General features: G+C 38.8%; 1 protein-coding gene across 1 annotated transcript in view; it reads right to left on the bottom strand.

Annotated features, from left to right (window-relative positions):
• Window positions 1–19284, bottom strand: part of sorcs3 (sortilin related VPS10 domain containing receptor 3) — a 275666-nt gene that overhangs the window by 117633 nt on the left and 138749 nt on the right. The window contains exon 4 of the mRNA XM_042484973.1: window positions 9283–9441. Coding sequence (XP_042340907.1) covers window positions 9283–9441 — 159 coding nt within the window. The remainder of the gene's footprint in view (window positions 1–9282; window positions 9442–19284) is intronic.

Raw genomic sequence — 19284 nt, 5'->3', positions numbered from 1 at the left:
TTCAAAAAACATATTTTCCTTTTAGATACCATTTCCAATACCTGAACTGGTGTATTGGCTGATACAGAGTACCGAGTCACCGTCATTGTGTAAAAAGCATTCTAATAACCTATTTTTATATCAAGAAGCTAAATTAAAATACACAAAGTGCAGGTGATTTAAAGTGAGTTTCTAGACAATACTGTTTTCGAAATATTCTAAAAATATTGCAATGGTGCATAGACTTGCACACTTGCCGATACCTGATCCAGTATTTTGTGCAATACTGGGGGAATTTCCAATACTGGTAAAAGTATGAGAACAATTCTATTTAGGATTTAGAATAATGGCAGGGAGCTAAGTAGTAGGATTAATGCTTGATCTAGTTGAGTTGCTGACAAAACAACTGCGTCTTCTAGAAATTTCTACCAAGGTAAAGAATGAGCCATCAACCCCAACATTTAAGCCAACATGGATAATGTGTCCTCAAGGTGCTCAGTCATGGATGTACGCATGCCTGCACTTCCGTGGCAACTGAGCAAATTACATCTGCTGATGAAGACTGTGCTACCCAGTGGTTTTCAACCAGGAGGCCTTAAGAGTTCCAGGGGTCCCCAGAAAAATGGGGAAACATTTTACGATTTAATTCATCATAGGCGTAGACCCAGTGTGAGTAAGAGTCATAAGAGACTATTCTGATGGTAGGTTTCACTTTATCCATGGTTATCTCCTAAACTTTGATTGACAACTATAGAAATCTGGTCTTAATCATATCTCACAACCAAAATCTTTTCAGCTGGAGGTCCCTGAAGCAAAATCTCATCATACAGGGGTCTGTGACTTAATATTTATCAATTTACGGGTCCTTAACACAGAAAAGGTTGAGAACCACTGGTGTGACCCTCTTTAACTGATATTGCACTTTTCAAGATTCTAGATTCAGTAATTTCTTACCATTTTAATGACAGCTTGATGATAATTTGTCTCTGTGTGTTCTTGGAGTAGACAAAACAACAGGCAGATAAAACATCCCCATAAACATTTCAAATACTCTAACAGAGTAAATAAAACACAAGTGCCTGTTGCCTTGAGAAACCCACTAGGGGACACAGTTCAGATGAGTTAAACGACTGATCTGATGACGAGGAGTTAAGGGCCTTCACTGCCTGAGGAGTTTTAGTGGGTCTATTTCTGTAACAAATTGGCAATTAACTGAATTGCCAAAATCAATTGACATGCACTGAATCCTGGGACTTTTAAGGCCCGCTTGATAATCCAGCCTTGCATGGCAGACGAAGGCAGCTATTGCATTTTTTTGTTGTTGCTGTTGTTGTTTAATTTCACAGTAACAACTTGAGAACTAAGTCATACTGAGAAAAAAAAATAGCTGTCCAAAAGTGCCTTTGTTCCCATGAAACCAGTGACTGAAGTATGATCTTTAGCAAGGGCTACCAAGTAGCAGAAAAGTTTCTTCTCATTGCTGTTGATACACTCCACTGTCAGCTTGGCATCACACCTCCATCTGCTGTTTTGACAACGGAGTGACAATACATATCTGCTATTCCATCAGAACGAGTTACTCCATCTGTTCTGCCTGCTTCTCCTTGCCATGTAGCCGCCAGTGCTTCACTGTATCCATAATTTCCCTTTGATTTCAGAGCTCCTTCCCTGTTTCATCATGCAAGACGCAACAAAACCACAATCAAGTATTTCCTGATGAATCAAGCCATGCTTGACCTGGTGTAATCTCTCGCCATCCTGCTTTATTTCAGGGTTAATATCATAAACTTTTCATTGTGTGCCTACTCACTTGTAGAGATGCACCTCGCAGACAGCCTTTCTCCATATTTAGGCTTGTAATGCTTTTCTTTTGTTTGGTTGTACAGTCTGTTTGATAGTGAATATGCATTTTCCAAAAACTGGCTGTGACCCTGACCCATCTGCCAATGTTTTTTTTTTTTTAGCATACTTCTTTTACAGTCTAGAATTAACCTGCCAAATACAGCTCCCTATATGATCATTTAGTCATGATCTATTGTATTATTACGGTTTGACTCTGAGCCATCCATCACCTGCCTAATGACATTAATCCCGTAGCAGGTTGCCAACTCAGTGCCGTGAAGAGCTTTGGTTGAATCCCATATGTGTTCAGACTGAGTAATATAGCTGCTGGAGCCACTGAGACATGGAGCTCCCTGCTACAGTGGCCTCAGCCTTTATGGATTGTTGCACCTCCAGTGGAAATACAAACACACAAATTAAATGTTTGCCTGTACCTAGGGTTTGTTGTGTATCGTCTTAGGGTAATGCAATTGCAGTGCAGCATGAATACTCACTAGATGTCAGTGTGACTGACTCTCTATGAGGTTAGAGCTGAACCATGAAGCCCCTGTCCTCGTTAAATTCAACACTCATGGTGTGAATATACACCAGCATCTCTCTCTTTGTTTCTCTAATGTGCACATTTTTTTATTTGCTGCTTGAGGTACAAAGGAAATGTGAGGATGGGGAATTTCAATTTGTCAGTGCTCAACTTGTGTTTCTGCCAGCTGGTCAGACTGCAGCAGACCAGCAGGAAACACACCTTCTAAGTGTGTGTGCTCGCGTGCAGTGGACCACTGCTCAGAGGTGTGCAGGGATGTCACAACAGGTGCCTGACGGGCACATTTTAGAACATGGGCACAAAACCAAAATATGTCAGTCACAGATTTATTTTTGGATAGCTCAAACCAAGTCATTTAAAATGCTATGAATATCATATGACTGTAAACTAGCAAGAGGAAAAGACTGGATTCTAAAGGCGCATTCAACCGGGTTTACATGCCATCATAACGTCACTAAAAGTACTACTCAGTTGTGAAATCAGTGGTAAAACATCTTCTGTGGCTTTGTCAAATCTGAGAAATGAGAAAAATGATTTTGAAGTTATTTAGGGCTTCTCTTGGTTTTGGCTTTAAGACTACAAGTTTTCCAGGCACACAGGCTGCGTTGCTTCAGAGAAAGGAATTTCTATTGGTCTGGGGGTCCAACACTTTGGTCCAAATTAAAAAATCTCAGCAACTATTGAATGAAGCATGACCTTACAGTTGACATTTGTGACTTTAAGTAAAATATCGCAACAACTACTAAATGCATTGCCATCCAACATTGGGTCAAACTGGGTGATTATTTCCCCTTGGTATGATTTCTAATGGACTTTTGTGATAGTCAATGATTAATTTATCACCACCATCAAGTAAAAAAAAATTAATTTGTCCATTAATTTGTCCAATAATTGGTTTTATGGTTACAGGCCAAGAAAACGAATAACATTCCCATCAGCTTCCAGCTGTACTTTGTGTTTAGAGAAAATTAGCAAATGTTAGCATGCTAACACACTAAACTAAACCATGAACTTGGTAAATATATCACCTGCTAAATATCAGCATGGTAGCATCATCATTGTTAGCATGTTAACATGCTAGTGTTACCAGTAAGCAGCCCTGTGTCTCAGTACAGACTCAAAACTCCTAGCAAGGCTGTTCTTCTTTGACGTCTCATACTAGCATTCATTTCATGCTGAGTATGACATAAAATTTATCTGGGTGATCATGATGCATTATGGACAGTGTAGCATCAGTTACTTTTGTGAGCTTGACCCTCATTAGGGACCAAAAGCAATCTCACTAATTTTGACCTTTCTTCAACTTTATGGAGACGCTGCACTACCGTACTGAAGTGCTCCTCAATAATAACAACACAAGGGATATGGCGGATCATAATCATGGTAATAAAGATAATTATGATTAATGACAAATAGTAGCTAAAAATTATTCCATCCTGTCATAGGTCAACAATTCAAACAAGGAAATAGCTGATTGCAAACAATGTTTGATTACAGTGTATGGCACTGTACTCTTGTCTCTAATGCAATTATTGGATGATTTACAGTAATTACAACAAAGTCCATTAGAGAGTCACGGCCTTGTCTCTTAAGTTTGCTGAGGCGTGAGCAGCTGTATGGTAATATTTATTGCCGTCATAGAAACCTTCTGTTTACAAATCCCCACAATTCCACTGCAAGTAACATAAAGGGAAATATTTATCTCTTTTTCGTCTGATATGGAGAAATGTACTTCTCTGCAGCATCCCTCAAACGCTACTAAATATCTGCCAACACACCATCAGAATTATTGTAGTTTTTACATCAGCTAGGGCAAGAAAGTCTCTCATGAATAAGTGAGGAAATTATAAAAAAAAAAGCAGACTCTTCTTGTCTGGGCTTTTGTCAAAAAGAACAAAAAAAAAAAAAAAAGATTTTTAGGCAAGATGCCCTAACACCCAGTCTTCTGGGAGCTTGGATGGTTCACAGGGAATAAAATAAGACAACTCCTATTTATTCTATGTGTGCAGCTTCTTCCCTCCCCTGTTCTTCTGTGTCAGCCTGTTTACATAACTCACTCACTTGGCAGCACCAATGTTGGCCTTATTCTCAGAAGCCAACTTGGGACTACATCAATGAGTAATTGTCTCCACAAACCCCTCACAGTCAAGAGATAAGAGCCTGCAAAGGTCACTAAGAGTTCTACATCTAAAAATACTGCCATTTACTCAAGGAGGGGACTGACCTGAATGTTAATTTAAAAAGAAAAAAAAGTCATAAAAGAGAATCAAGAATTACAATAAATACTTCACTCCAGCCTATTTGTCTTGACATGCATTCTGATGTCTCACTAAAGACTTTCACTCCTGCCTCAAAGTTAAGTCCTCGGGGCTACACTTAACCACGGCTAAGCACCAACTTACAGCTGATTAAATTCAGAGTGACCCAGTCTGAAAACTATTAGCCGGTTACAAGCTGAAAATGAGCATATTAAAGCGTCTTGCTGCTGGCTCAACAGTCGAGATGAAGTGTCGGGGCCTGCGAGGGAAATCAGGTCGAATTAAGCAACCAATAATATCTGTGTAAACCTCTTTTAACTAACTAGATGAAGAACATATTCTTTATTTGCAACAACAGCCCCAGGGAGGCGGATGCAGTGTGGATAACACATTCAGGAGCGGAATGAAAATGGGTCTAGCAGAGGTGATAATCATGCCTGGGCTTTTTTTTTTTTTTTGCTTTGGGTGTCAAGGTGTCCTACTGATGATGCAAATTATAGCCACATTAGTCATATCTTCATAATACCTGTAATCTTCATTGCACGCACTGACCCCAACTACCTTGTTAATGTTGAGCTGCCAAAGTCTCAGCCGCCTCTGCCTCATAAGCTTTCTACTTTGCCGCTTGATGTATACCCCACCTTCATGACTGAGATGTATTTAATCAGTGAGATCAATAGCTGTTACCGTCATTGATCTTGCGAGTCTATTTCATGGGTGAGTCAGGCTCACCTCATATTTTGTATACGCTGTAATTTTTATAGATAATGTAAGACGCTAAGGGCTGTTTTTAATTAACATTAGGAAAGGCTGTTTTGGAATAATATAACAGCGGTGACTGATGAGTAGTTTTCACTCCTTGCAATCCATCAGAATAATTTTATGTTTTGCCCAGAACTTTGGCTGAAGGCAGACAGCACCTCTCTTTTAACTACTCCTACCCAGACTTCACAGGGATTTGAACTTCTTAAACCTGGCTGCCTTGTTCGTCTTAATAGTTACTCTGGCAGGTTAAAATAGCAGCAGACGAATTTTCATGCTGAGTTTTTAATGCCGGAGCAGAGTAGTTGCACTCAAATTAAAGTTCTGACTTTTTGTTTTCTGTGACAGAATACTTAATGTGTGAAAATAAGATTTAGAGGCAGATGTGAGGCTACAGGGGAAGAGAGGAGTCTGTAGAAGGCAGAAATCACAGATGCTGCCCAATTAGCAAGAATCAAAACATCCACTAAATATAATACATTTAATTCATCTGATGAAAATAACTACACTGAGCCTTAAAGGACCAGCATGTAGGATTTAGGGGGACATATTGGCAGAGATAAAATAGAATATAATAAGTATATATATTGTTTGGTGTATAATCACCTGAAAATAAGAATAAGTTGTGTTTTTGTTATCTTAGATGGAGCCATCTAAATCTACATAGGGAGCGGCTCCTCATTCAGTCTGCCATGTTTCTAGCGAAGCCCTGAACAGAAAAACCAATCACTGGCTCTAAAGAGGGCCGTTTGCATTTTCATGCAGGCCACCACAGTTTGCAGCCCCTCTGCGACAAGCAGCGTCAGACAGACACTAATATTTTTTATGTAAAACTGCTTTATTCAGCTTTTATAGGTTTAAATCACAGGCTCTGTTTACAGGTGGAGACCTCTACAGATAATTTGGCTCTCCCTAAAATCGAATGTCTGGATCTTAAGTATCCAAGAAAGAAGGTAGCATGCATTAGAGGATGCTGGACCGGCGACCCTTCTCTGATGAGCAAAACTTCATCAGAGAAACACTGATTTGTAATGTGACATTGCTTTATTCAATGTTTTCACCAGCTGAAATCACCAGGATTGTTTGTTTAGGAGAGAAGGAGACTTCTGCGGCTATTTCAGCTCCCGGTGAAAACCTGCTGAACATGTGGATCAGTAAAAGAGTGAACATACATTAGCAGTTGCTTGTCGCTGGCGGAATAGCATCGGAGAACGTGAAACCGCTTTATTCAGTGTTTTTACCGGTTTTAATTACTGTTCATTTGTTTTGAAGAAGAAGACACTTCTGTGGATATTCTGACTCCCAGTAAAAACCTCCTGATCACTGAAGGAATACTAACCGGAAGAAGTTTCAGCCAGTTGCAATCCTCATCACTAAATGCCACTAAAACCCCCTAAATTGTACACATTGCTTTCATCTCTAAACACAATCTACAGCCAAAGTTATTCTTGCATGTTTATGTGATTTTAGTTCTATATTTTTTCATATCTTGGGTACTGTGAAGCCAGTCTGCCAAGAAAAAACCTTGACATTTGCTCATGCAGTGACAACCTTTTCAAAGCTTTATCATTGACAGGTTTGATAAAGCCACCACTGTTCACCAAACATCACCCTGGTCCTGCACCAAGTACCCCCTGCAGGGTGATGGCTTTGGCTCTCGGGTCACTGACCTTCATGGCAGACCTTTGCTGCATACAATCTAAGAGCGCTGTGTGAAGATGGTGTGCAGAGCTCCATACTGTGTGACAAAGCCCAGTGAAGGTGACACCTAATAGAAAAATGGGAGGCTGCAGAATCACTTTAAGGGACAGCATTCTGGCTAATGTAGTATATACCATTCTGAAATAAAAGCTCAAATACAGCCTCAAACAATAACTGAGTCTTAGCTCTGTTTAGACAACAAAGAGCCGGTCCGAAATAATGCAGGGCAATAAACAAATTACTAGTACCTTTACTGTAATGGCTTGCATGGTGCATTGTGTGCATCACCACAGCATCATTTCCATCAGTACAACAACACAGTGATGATTCACTCAAGCTCTCTGTATCTGAGCTGCTCTTTTTCCAACAGAAATAACATTTTCACTCAATGATGAAGTCATTCTCACTGCTTACACACTTCCTGCAAATGTTTCCCAATGAAAGCAAAACCATGTTTTTTAATACTAATTAGGAGAAAAATAGAGACACTGTTCACTTGATACACTTACAGTAAAATAATTTCGATGGTTGGCTATCTGATCCAAGAGTATTTTAGCGAGTAGGCAGCAGGTCGATATGAAGACATGAAAAATCTGCACTATGTCAGCAGGCGAGTTACATCTCTAAATTACACACTAATAAATATTTGCATCTCGGCTTAAGTAGCGTGCCTGAGGCTACGCTGGCTGGTGCTAGCATAACATACGTGAATCTCCCATTGAACTTTTAATGATCTAGTTACATTGAGGGTAATGAGGGCGCCAGATTTGTTCAAGGAAGAAGAATATGTGAAATTATAGGAGACAATATCACCGGCTGTGTGCATCAATTCTACTGTTCATCTGAGTCTGACGTGTGCAATGCCAAATAGGTCAAGAGCTCTTTCAAAGTCAACATAACTGAAAAAAACACAAAGTTTTCCTTGTAATTAATAAAAACTGCAGTTATTTCCAAGAAAACGGAAGTAGGAAATGTAGAAAAGTGCACTCAGTAATGCACTCAGCAGAGTGCAGATCAATCTGATTGCAGCCACTTTACACAATTCTTGTAATTCCAGCAGATGCAGCACAGCGTATTTTAAAGCGTTCAGGGCTACGCACCTTGTCTGTTTGTAATTATATGTATGAGTATGACTGTATTTTTAACAACTAGAACACAGCCACAAATCTTTGATCCATATCAGTCACAACTGGACTTTTAACGGTGTTACCTTTGTCTGTCAGCTACAGCACACCGAAGTAGAAAATAATATCAATAAACAACAACAAAAAAAAAAAACAGACAAACAAGCCAATTTCTGGAAAACGTCCTTCCCCTATTGGCCTGTTAAGACGAGTTGGCAGTCAGTAATGACATAAAACAGCAAATAAAACAGTTTTTTCAACAGTTGTGAATCACTGCACCACAAGACGTATGAGCACACAGTAATAAATGTGCACACAAAATATTAGGCTGATTGGTCCAGTACTTGGTGAGATTAGCTGTGGACAAACGTTAAAAAACACACAACCAAATGCACGATGCCCTCGGGAAAGGAAATAAAATCTTGCTGACACAAGAACTGTTGGCTCTTCCACAACAAAAGTTTTTGCCCAATGCTTCTCCCAAAATTTTCAGATGTAAAAGAACATGATAAGCGCCTGGACACACCGGAAAATGTGACGTTAACAACAGATACACTTGGTGTTGGCTAGATTTGAATTCAGTCATAGTGATGAATTCTTTTGTGATCACGCTCTTATATGTCATACTTGAAGGGGTTTAATGTGGAACAACTGAGAAAGTGTTCAGTTTGCCTCGACAGAAAACTGCAAAGTCATTCAGACATTGCAAATGGGAGCAAATAAAAAACTCAGAAAGCTTCTCACAGAAAATAAAATAATATATATATGTAATAATACCTACATAATAGGTGGATGCAGAGATAAAGGCCTGTCTTTAATGATAGCCTGACTCTTATAAAGGTCTGGCTCTCTCTTTATTTCAGATAAATAAAGGCTTACACCACAATTTTAGAATTCATATTCATAAAATGAATGAATGCCCAACCATCAGGTAATTAGCTAAATTGATGAAAACTACAGATCCTGGTGAATACGTACTGTGGATGACACAAAGGTAGAGACAGCTCTAAGTAAATCACATGAAGCTAATTGTGGCGAGGACGAAGAAGAGATGTGACATCAAGCACAAACGTACCTTCTGGTCGTGACTGTAGGCTAAGGCCCAGTCCTCTTCAGTGGGATGGAATAAAAGGCTCAAGACGTAGAAAGTGAGGCGGTACTTCTGGAAACTGGCTCCCTCATCAGAGCTGATGAGCACGCTGCTTTCAAATTCGGGATCTGTCAACACCATAATCTGAGAGAAGAGAGGGAGGAGAAGGAGAGTAGGTATGAGTTTTTGAAGACGGGAGTGAAAAAAAAAAAGATTGAAGGGCGAGTTTGAGTAAAGAGGTGGAAAGATAGGGAGATGAGAGAAGGTAGAAGAGAGATGTTAGAGGCTGGAGCAGTGTCAGCAGAAAAGGCCTGGCTTTTGGCACACGTCAGGCTTATTCTTGGCAAACAGCTCCTCTATACAGTGTATCCAGCTTCGTTTCTTGAGTGTAGCTCTGGCACTTCTGTTGCCATGGCTCTGTGACTCTTCCTGTGCACTGACGTGAAGACTTGGAGTTTTCATCATCTCTCCAAAATAGGATGAAGGTAACAAGAGGTGAAATAATGCGTAAACCAGAACTGCCCGGGAAAAAAAAAAAAAACACATGAAGAACACAGGTGGGCTGAATAAACTGTCCTAATCCAGAGCAGAAGAGCGATAAAGCTTGTAGTCTAGTTACAGTTAAGTGCTGTACAAACAACAGATCAGGCAGCCATGCATGACTCCACGTATACAGTATGTTATTTTCTTTATCAGCTCGTCCTTTAGTGTGTAATTTCTTAGCATTTCTCTCTCCAATAAAATTCTAATTTCAAATATAACAGCACCACAGTGGTAGGGGCCCTAATTTCATGCTTGGAATATTTTTGCCAGAGCTATCACAGTTATTACAGAATTCAATAAGAACAGGAATTTCACAATGCATATTTCCGTCAGCTAATGACATTTAGAGTCTTTGTGGAAGCTGATAAAATAGTCACAGGAATTCCTACATGACTAAAGAGGAAGTGTGTGAATAGGTGTAATATATTTTAAGAAAGTTGTATTCTTTTGTATCAGACTATGCTATTGAATACAGTTGCATTCATTCATTTTAAAAGGTTACATATTCAGATGTTGCAAAAGAAATTATGTTCAGTATAGGGCTGTGCAATATGGAGAATATCAAATGCCATAATATTTTTGACCAAAAAACTTATATCAGCGATACTTTAACAAAATTGTAGGACTGACTATTGGTGCTTTCAGAAAATGCTGACACAATTAGAAATTTGATAATCATCAGTGATGTGGGTATAATAACTAAGTGGGTAACGCCAAATTATAAACAGTCAAAGATCAGGACGTTATATCACAATATATCACTTTATTGTAATGTAGCCTTTAAAACCAACAACAATTTACATTATTACAATATCCAGTCTTGTATCACTCTATCAATATAATATCAATATATTCCTCAGCCTTAGCTGAGTACATTTAGCATTTTGCAGGTTTAATTTACAGGATTTGCATTATTACACATAAATCAATAAAGGTGATCATTTCAACTGCATATGCTGCTATAGAGTGACTACATTCCTTATCCGCTCAAAATTAGAATTTAAATGATAAAAGCTCGTCTGTTGCAAGACAGATTGACCCTTTGCTAAGCTCCGCCCCTTTGTGATGGTCCGTCAAGCTGACAAATTGAGCATAGAGCTCACACTGTAACTTACGGCACTCCCTGAAGAAATCTTATCTAATTTGAGGGACGTGATTACACAGAAACACACACAGAAGGGTCTACAATATGTGCATGAAGGACCAACAACAGGTTAAAAAGATATAATTAGAAGCCAAAGCCTAACATACAGATCACAGTATACAAGTGAACCACCACATCGCCTGGCAATCGGGACAGAAGAAGATGAAAATAAAGGGAAACTTTGCCGATATTCAACCAGCTGTGTGCAGCCATGTGTCATTGCAGTGTGCCCAGATGAAAACTGAACAGTGTTTAGCTTCCCCCCATGCCGCCGCCTGCGCACAGTCCTCCGCTGGCTGACCGGCTGGAAGCTCCGAGGGAGGACCAGGCACTGGGGGAAGCAAAAGTTTTGATTATAGGTATTTTCTCCCTTGTCTTTGCATATACAAAAATGCATGTGTTTTTGAAGTACTGAGCATAAACCCAATGTGATTATACTGCATGAAAATCTGTAAATGCAAGTTTTGATATAGTTTTGCTGTTATAAACCATGGTCCCCATTTACTTCCATTCATAAAGAATGTTTGCCTTTGCCTCCGTTTTGGATTCTCCATTTACTGTGGAGGCATGTAAGAAGAACAAAAGTTTTCTTTACAAATTTAAGGTAACATGCCAGAAGCAACACAAATGATCATTTTGCAGGTGTATTCCTTTAACATAAGTTCTTCTTTGAACACAGATGTATTCCTGAGGTAGCAATCGAAATCAGTCACAAGAAGGGGCGGGGCGCTATACTCTGAGCGACACGCAGCATGTGGTATTAAGTATTTATTCTGTTTTTAAGGAACACATGCTGTATGTTTATTGTCCGAGTTTGTTTTGCCCTGTGTGATGAGCCACATCTAAAACTATTATCTGTAACGACAGACAGTTTTCTGAATCTGAATCATGAGCTCATAGTTCATCCAACACCTTGTTTGAAGGTCCTCTCTCTCTCCATGCCCCCCAGCACTCGGGCTCCAGTCCTGAAAACCGAAAAGCTGAGGGGAACTGTAGGTGGTCATGGCGAGCCAACCCCTTCATATAATTCAATAATTTGTTCTATTATGCAGCCTTAAATGTTTATCTCAGTTTTGAGTCTTTTATCTAACTTACGCTACAGTACAACACAGATGCCTCTATAAGGACTGGGAGGTGGGATTGTGGGTTAGGCTGTGCTTGCGGCCCAAATGACTGCGTTTTCGCTCGTCAATTCAATTTGAATTGGAAAAACAGCAGCACATTTGTCACTGACAAAAATGCGAGCCCTCTTTCCAGAGCTTTAACCAGGAACCCTCCCTGGTGGTGATTTAGATAAATTGTTTTTCATTAAGCACCAATAAACAGGCAGCGCATTCTCAACCTGGATTTCTCATTGGCTCAGGCTCACCAATCTTGCCCCCGTGCGATGCCAAGACCTCCCTGTATCTGCCAGTGTCTTTGGAGCTTGTCAGATGTATTTAACATTTTTTAAGGAGTAATCATACAATCTAACATATTATTGTACGCGGAGGCATCTATTGCAAGTGGGAAATTACTATACACAATGCCTTACTTTGAGCCAAATGTCAGGACTTTCAGTTAAATAGAAAAAATGAGATTACTTAAGAGTTAAACTGTAGGTTTTAAACTGAAATGTACCCTTGTCATTCAAGCGTTGTACTCAGCCATGAGTGTTATTTCCCCTCTCTATGCTCTCTATGTAACTGTATCCTTCAACTGCAGTGCTTTCAGCTCATCTTTTCTCAAGCCTCGATTCAGGGAGGCTCATAATTTGCTCTTTTAATACTGGGAACGGGGCCTAGAAAGCATTGTCATATTTGCTTTACTCATTTACCACCATGTAAGTGTGAAAACAGCCACATTATTTCCCAACCTTACACATTATCGTAACAAGCCAGTTTCTGTCTGTCGCCTCTGCGATTAGAAAGAACCCACAAACCAATTCAAGGCCAATACAAAGGCGGGGACAGGAGCGGTGGCCAATTTCTCTCCTGCCTACTAAAACAATCACCCTCAAACAATAATTACTCACTTCCAAAATCACAGTGACCGATAGCATTAGCGGGGGGTGATTAAGATTTCCCTCACAGCAGAGCACTCAGCCTTTGTGAGGAAGCGGGCGAGTGAGGAGGGTAACAATACTGAATCGATAAAGGGTTGGAGGGATAACCGTTGTGTTTTATCAGTCTGATGTTGAGCTGTGCATAAGCTGGAGCACAGAGATAGAAGCCGGTAGTTGTCGGATCATGGGGTAAGTGAAGGTATGGATCAGAGATGGAGGGGAAAGAGACACCCTGCAGGAAATGAATCACGTCACGCCAGATCAATTGAGCTTAGTCTGTCTTTGACAGAGAGGTTTTAACAGAGATTCGTCGCTGCAATGTGCTCATTAACCAAGGATCAGGACTTAATCACCCACATCTAGCTATCATGTTTTCACTGTCTTGCTTCCTAAATGGTGTTTTAAATGTGCATGTCTTTATTTTAAAATTAACCCAATCTTGCAGCCGTTCAAGCAGTTCAAGGACTGAACACACATCGAGCTTCGAGCAAGACATCAAAATGCAGCCGACAAGATTCATGGGAGGTGTCATTTTCAGCGGCCTTGCGCTAAATGTCATTACTATCATTCAAATCTATAACGTGACATTGTTAAAGGTCAGAGCTCCTCCTTTTTTCTTGGACAATGTAGGAGAGAAAAAAATTCTACATATGCTTCTTCAATCATCGCAGTGGAAATATAACGATTCTTTTATTGTGGTTCAAAGGAATACCTCAAAGAGCATCAGATGATTATATTTTACAGTAAATGATTAGGCATCCAGACTGTTCCTTTTCATCTGCTAGAACACAAGCAGATGCTAAATAAGGCCACGAAGATGCGAGGACACAACAGAGGAATATAGCCAGCAGAAAGGCAGACTTTCATCCATCTGTAGGAGGGCAAATCGAAATAATTGGATCAGAGATAAGGTGCGGAGGGGGAATCGGACCATGGGCAGAGCCAGAGGTCAACCATTAGAGTAAAATATTCTCCTGTGATTGTTACTAGTTCTCGGCTGTGATGACTCACACAGGAACATGCACACAATAAAATGTTGCTTTTGTTTCAATAGAAACTAGAAATACCTCCACACTGTTGTATGTCTCTGTGCACCAGCCTGCTTGCAGTTTACCTCCATGTCTGTGAAAACATGGATGCCTCGCACACAGAAGATCCATACAATCAGTACAGTTTCAAGGTCATTCTTGAGGGTTCTTGAGTTATGGCCAAAAACATGCTGTATGAGGTTACCCTGACCTTGACCTTTAACCTTTGACTTACGACAACCAGATTCCAAACAGTTCATTCTTGAGTCAAAACGAGCGTTTGTGCCGAATTTGAGTAAACTCCCTCAAGGCCATCGTTAGATGTTACGTTCAAGTAAATGAGGTGGATACAAGGTCACTGTGACCTTGACCTTTGAATATCAAATTCTAATCAGATCACTGTTGAATCCAAGTAACTGTTTGTGTCAAATTTGAATAAATTCCCTATAGGTGTTCTTGAGATATCACTTTCACAATGATAAGTCTGATGAGGTCAGAGTGACCTTGACCTTTGACCACCAACATCTAATCAGTTCATTCTTGGGCGTACTTGAACATTTGTGTTAAATTTGAAGAAATTCCCTCAAGGTGTTCTTGAGATATCACTTTCACAACAATAAGTCTGATGAGGTCACAGTGACCTTGACCTTTGACCACCGACATCTAATCAGCTCATTCTTGAGTGTACTCTAAAGTTTTTGTCAAACTTACAGAAATTCCCTCAAGGCGTTCCTGAGATATCACATTCACAAGAATGAGAGGAATACTATTTCACAGTGGCCTTGACCTTTGACCTGATACCACCAAAATCTAATCAGCTCATTGCTGAGTCCAGGAGAATGTCTGTGCAAAATTTGAAGAAATTCCCTAGAGGTGTTGAAATATTACATTCATTGAATGTCTTGAATATACTTTGGAGGAACTGATATCGGAACTATTGTTCCTGAGTATTTACATTCTGTTTATTGTGCTGTACAAGTGTGAATTACCTCCTTGGGGCGTTAACACAGTTTATCTAATCTTATATAACTAAAATACCAAAAAAAAGTGCCTCACATGAGCAACAGAGAGAGCCTCAGGGACTACATTCCTGCTGTGCCCTTGATGTGAAATTAAATATTTCCCACATAAAACAGGCAGGAGGAGTGAGTCATGAGGAGTAATCAGCGCTGCCTATGATCTGTTCCTCGTCCTGACGTGGTGTAGCTCAACAGTTCTGCGATCCCATTAACTCCTGCACCATGCAAACATATTCAGGGTCAGTACCTTGGCTCGGCCTTGAGAAAGTGAAGCTGATGAACCCGAGCACCTCCACAACTCTAGGCACGTCCTCCCTACACAGGGGGAGTCGAGCTTTATTTTCTTAAGTCTCTCGATGCCACCCTTCATTTTTTAAATTTATTTATTTATTCAACTTTTGTCTGACCAGGTAGGGCAAAATTATTATTTTCAAGGATAACATGTTTGGTTTTTTTGCAACACCTGTCATATGGCAACAAAACTGTCAATTTTATTAACAGGTGGCCAAGACTTTCTCTTCACTACATCATTATGCTGATGTTCTATGGCGTTAAGTTTAAATTTTTTTCATAGTTTCTTAAATCTGACCTGTCTATCTTACCTGCGTATTCATCTTCAGATGTGTTCTGGAGGAAAAAAATAAGTCTGCATACTAAACACTCCAAACAAACTCTTTCTCTTTCCTACAATTTTAGCATATAAATTAAAAGAAATTTGTTATTTTGATTCACAGCACCTATTTCTAAATGCCACTTTTTCTTGTTGTTGTGCTGCTGGAAGTTTACATGTTTTATAGCACGATTATAAGACTAAGAGATCTGTTGCTATATGTGGCAATTAAAAAAACCTTTTTTCATATTTACTGATACGGTCTTTATATTCATATCGCACTAAATAAAACAGAAAATCTGTGAAAAAATAGTATCACTCTGACTACTCTATTGTCTCTGTTGTCACTTCAAATGGCCAAACCTCAAGAGCAAAAAGCAAACAATCAGAGCTGCGGAGTCTCTAATGCAGCTGTAAACACGCCAATCACTGCTCATGAACTGTGGACAAGCTGTCAAAGGAGGCAGCACTGATGAAATATAAATCCAAATTTTGTTAATATTTTTTGCCTTAAATGTTTGATATTTTAGTGTACTGTTTAGCAGTAAAATGAGAAAGTTGATCCAGCTGGTTTACAGTGCTTGGTACTTTGTCGAATATTCTTTTTTTTGAAATATCGTATATATATATTATATATATATATATATATATATATATATATATATATATATATAATATATATATATATATATATATTATTAAGTGACTAATAGAAACAACAATTATTGAAACTGATTGAACTGAAACTTTTTTTCTCTGTAGGGATCCTTTCCATAATGTTGTCAAACACTTACAATACTCATTGCAGCCTGTTTCCCCACTGCAAGCTGCAGTGCTCTCACTACATACTGGACAAACTTTAAATGATTTTGTTTCCATTAGCTACTTTAACACAAAAACATGGGAAAATATGGTACAGGTTTGTCCAAGTTAGCAATCATTAGCCACTAAAAGCTACAGTACTCATCATACCACACTAAGTCAGACTGCCATTTTTTAATTAAACTTTTCATTTGCAAGAGGAAATTATCTGATTTTTTCTTTCTTTCAAAGTTTCAAATTATCTCCGTTTAAGCTTATCAGCTCATTTATTTTTTCAGCTGCAGTCAAGTTAAAAACAATTCTCTGGTACTTTTTCTACAAATACTGCAAGAATCATAAAAAATATTCTATAATTTAACCTAATGCTCGTGGAATATATCTAATGTTCATTTTGCCGTTCTTAATTGATTCCCAATTTGTAAATGCAGATGAACTCTTTTGCGGTTGAAATAGTGAAACCATAAGAGGAATGACGTTATTGCAACTAATTGCCCCAAATTGTCATATCAAGCTCCCTTTAAAACAATCATGTTAATGTCTCCAGCTCTGCTTTACCAGAAGAACACGTCAGTGTTATGCTGTGTTAATTTCATCTCCTCCATATGCATACAATCTGTTGTAATTGACAGTGCAATGCTAATAAGAGCTGGGTCAATTATTATTTTTTATTTATTTATTTTTTTTCATGATAGTTATTTTCTTTTACAGATACAGTTTGTTGACTGGGAACATATTGACATGGAAACAGCCTTGGGGCTGTCTACAGATAAAGACTAGAACCAAGCTGCTTACAGCACCCTGACCTCTTGGCTACATTTCCACTTTATCAAATTGTTGCTCGGAGCACCAGATGACTGGAGTTCACCACTTGAGGGCAAATCAGATTTACCGCCTGGCTGTGAGCTGTGAATCACAGTACAGAAAAGTGAAGGGATTCAGAATGTTTCCTGTACGTGGACTTATACAGTACGTGATGCAGGGATGAGCATAATCTTTCAGGGGATCAGTTATCTGCACAATTCAATTCAGCTAATGTGAGCTGGATATGAATTTTTCATAGCAGGAAGGTTCTTAGACCATTATTTCATTAAATTAAATTAAGAGAAAACTGAGGCAGATGGTAGAAAATGCAGTGCAATACTGATCAGTTAACTAAATTCTTAGAATGTCAGAAAAAAAATAAAATGAAAAGTAATTGACAGAACTCTTGGGCAGATTAAAGACGCTGGCAGATGGTTAGCAGCTGGCAATGTGCATACTTTTTTTCTGTGTCTTTTTACGGCCTGAAATTCTGAAAATTTAAGTTTTGGTGGTTGCCAGAAACATTCTTATGCAGGAAGGAAGAAATGCTGTTAAAAACATAATGCCCATCGTGTCCAGATAAACTGTGTACCATGAACTCTCAAAGAAAAGGTAGGCTAATATGCAAATGCTGCAGGTAATGGAAGTCAAGTATAAATATTTGAGAAGGTGTGGAATTGCCTTTGATCTACGTTATAGCTCACATAGGAAATTCAGCATAATGTAAATTTCCACAGCACTCATTACCTCTGTAGAATCACTGAGTCATGTCGCACTCACCACTCAACACTCAACACCACTCAGCCACATTTCCTTTATTAAATAAATTTAATCTTATTCTACTTTGCCATTTTTCAAACAGGTTATAAACTACTGTCGATTACACTATAGATTTTCCGCAGATGTTTCAAATTCACAGCCTCACATCACATCAAATTACACATCAAATTATTTACACCTTAAAACTCAGAGTTCTCAATTCAATATCAATCTCTGTGGTGCCATAATGCTTAAAAGAGTCGTATGTAAGATTAAGGGGGACTCAGTGGCAACTAGCGGTAGATTGCAGATTGCAACAAGCTGAAACTTCTCCCGGTTAGAATTTCTTCACTGTTCATCATTCAGGAGGATTTTACTGGAAGCCAAATTATCCGTCAAAACAAATGGACGAGTTGATTAAAAACAGTAAAAACAGTTTCACTTCACTAAATCTGGTCATTGCAAAGAGGCTATTAACTACAGTTGTTGTTGCGAGAATGCCAATGACCCTATCTAGAGCCAGTGTTTGGTTCGTCCATTATGGGCGACTGCAAAAACAACATGGCGATTTCTGAAGACAAGGAGCCACTTGTCTAGATATGAAAGGCCTATTCTAAGGTAATGAAAACACAATGATTCTTATTTTCAGGTGAGTATACATGAAAAAAAAACATAATTATATTATCACATTCCATTTCAGTCGACATACCCCCCTCAGTCCTTCACACTGAACCTTTAGCTCTCTGAAAGAAAGGTTATCTGAAGTATCATAATGAAGACTTACTGTTAAAATGTTATTATAAATGCTGTTTTGGGAAGCAGGTGCCCTTTTTACTTTAATGTTGGCCTGTGTGTGTGTGTATATATATATATATATATATATATATATATAATATATATATATATATATATACAAATAATTATCCTTAAATATTTGCATTTATAATACTGTATAGACATTCCCTGTACGTTCTGGTTGCATTTTAGTAAAGAGACTACAGAGAAATAAATATGCAAGATCGCTATAACCTTGCTTAAATAACAAAGTTTAATTTAGCCTGAGACTTTTGCACATTTCTGCAAAACAACTGTGTAGGAAGTATTGAGTGATGTTGACGGTAGCTTAAAAGCCATCACAAAAACGGCAACATGAAAATGGTTCAAGATAATTGGTGAATGATTTTTAGTTTTCATTTTTGTTATAAAAGACTAAGTAG

This window comes from Plectropomus leopardus, chromosome 4 (assembly GCF_008729295.1).
Source record: "Plectropomus leopardus isolate mb chromosome 4, YSFRI_Pleo_2.0, whole genome shotgun sequence".
NCBI classification, from domain to species: Eukaryota; Metazoa; Chordata; class Actinopteri; order Perciformes; family Serranidae; genus Plectropomus; species Plectropomus leopardus.
Note: the sequence above shows the minus strand (reverse complement) of the source record. Positions and strands in the feature narration are given on the sequence as shown.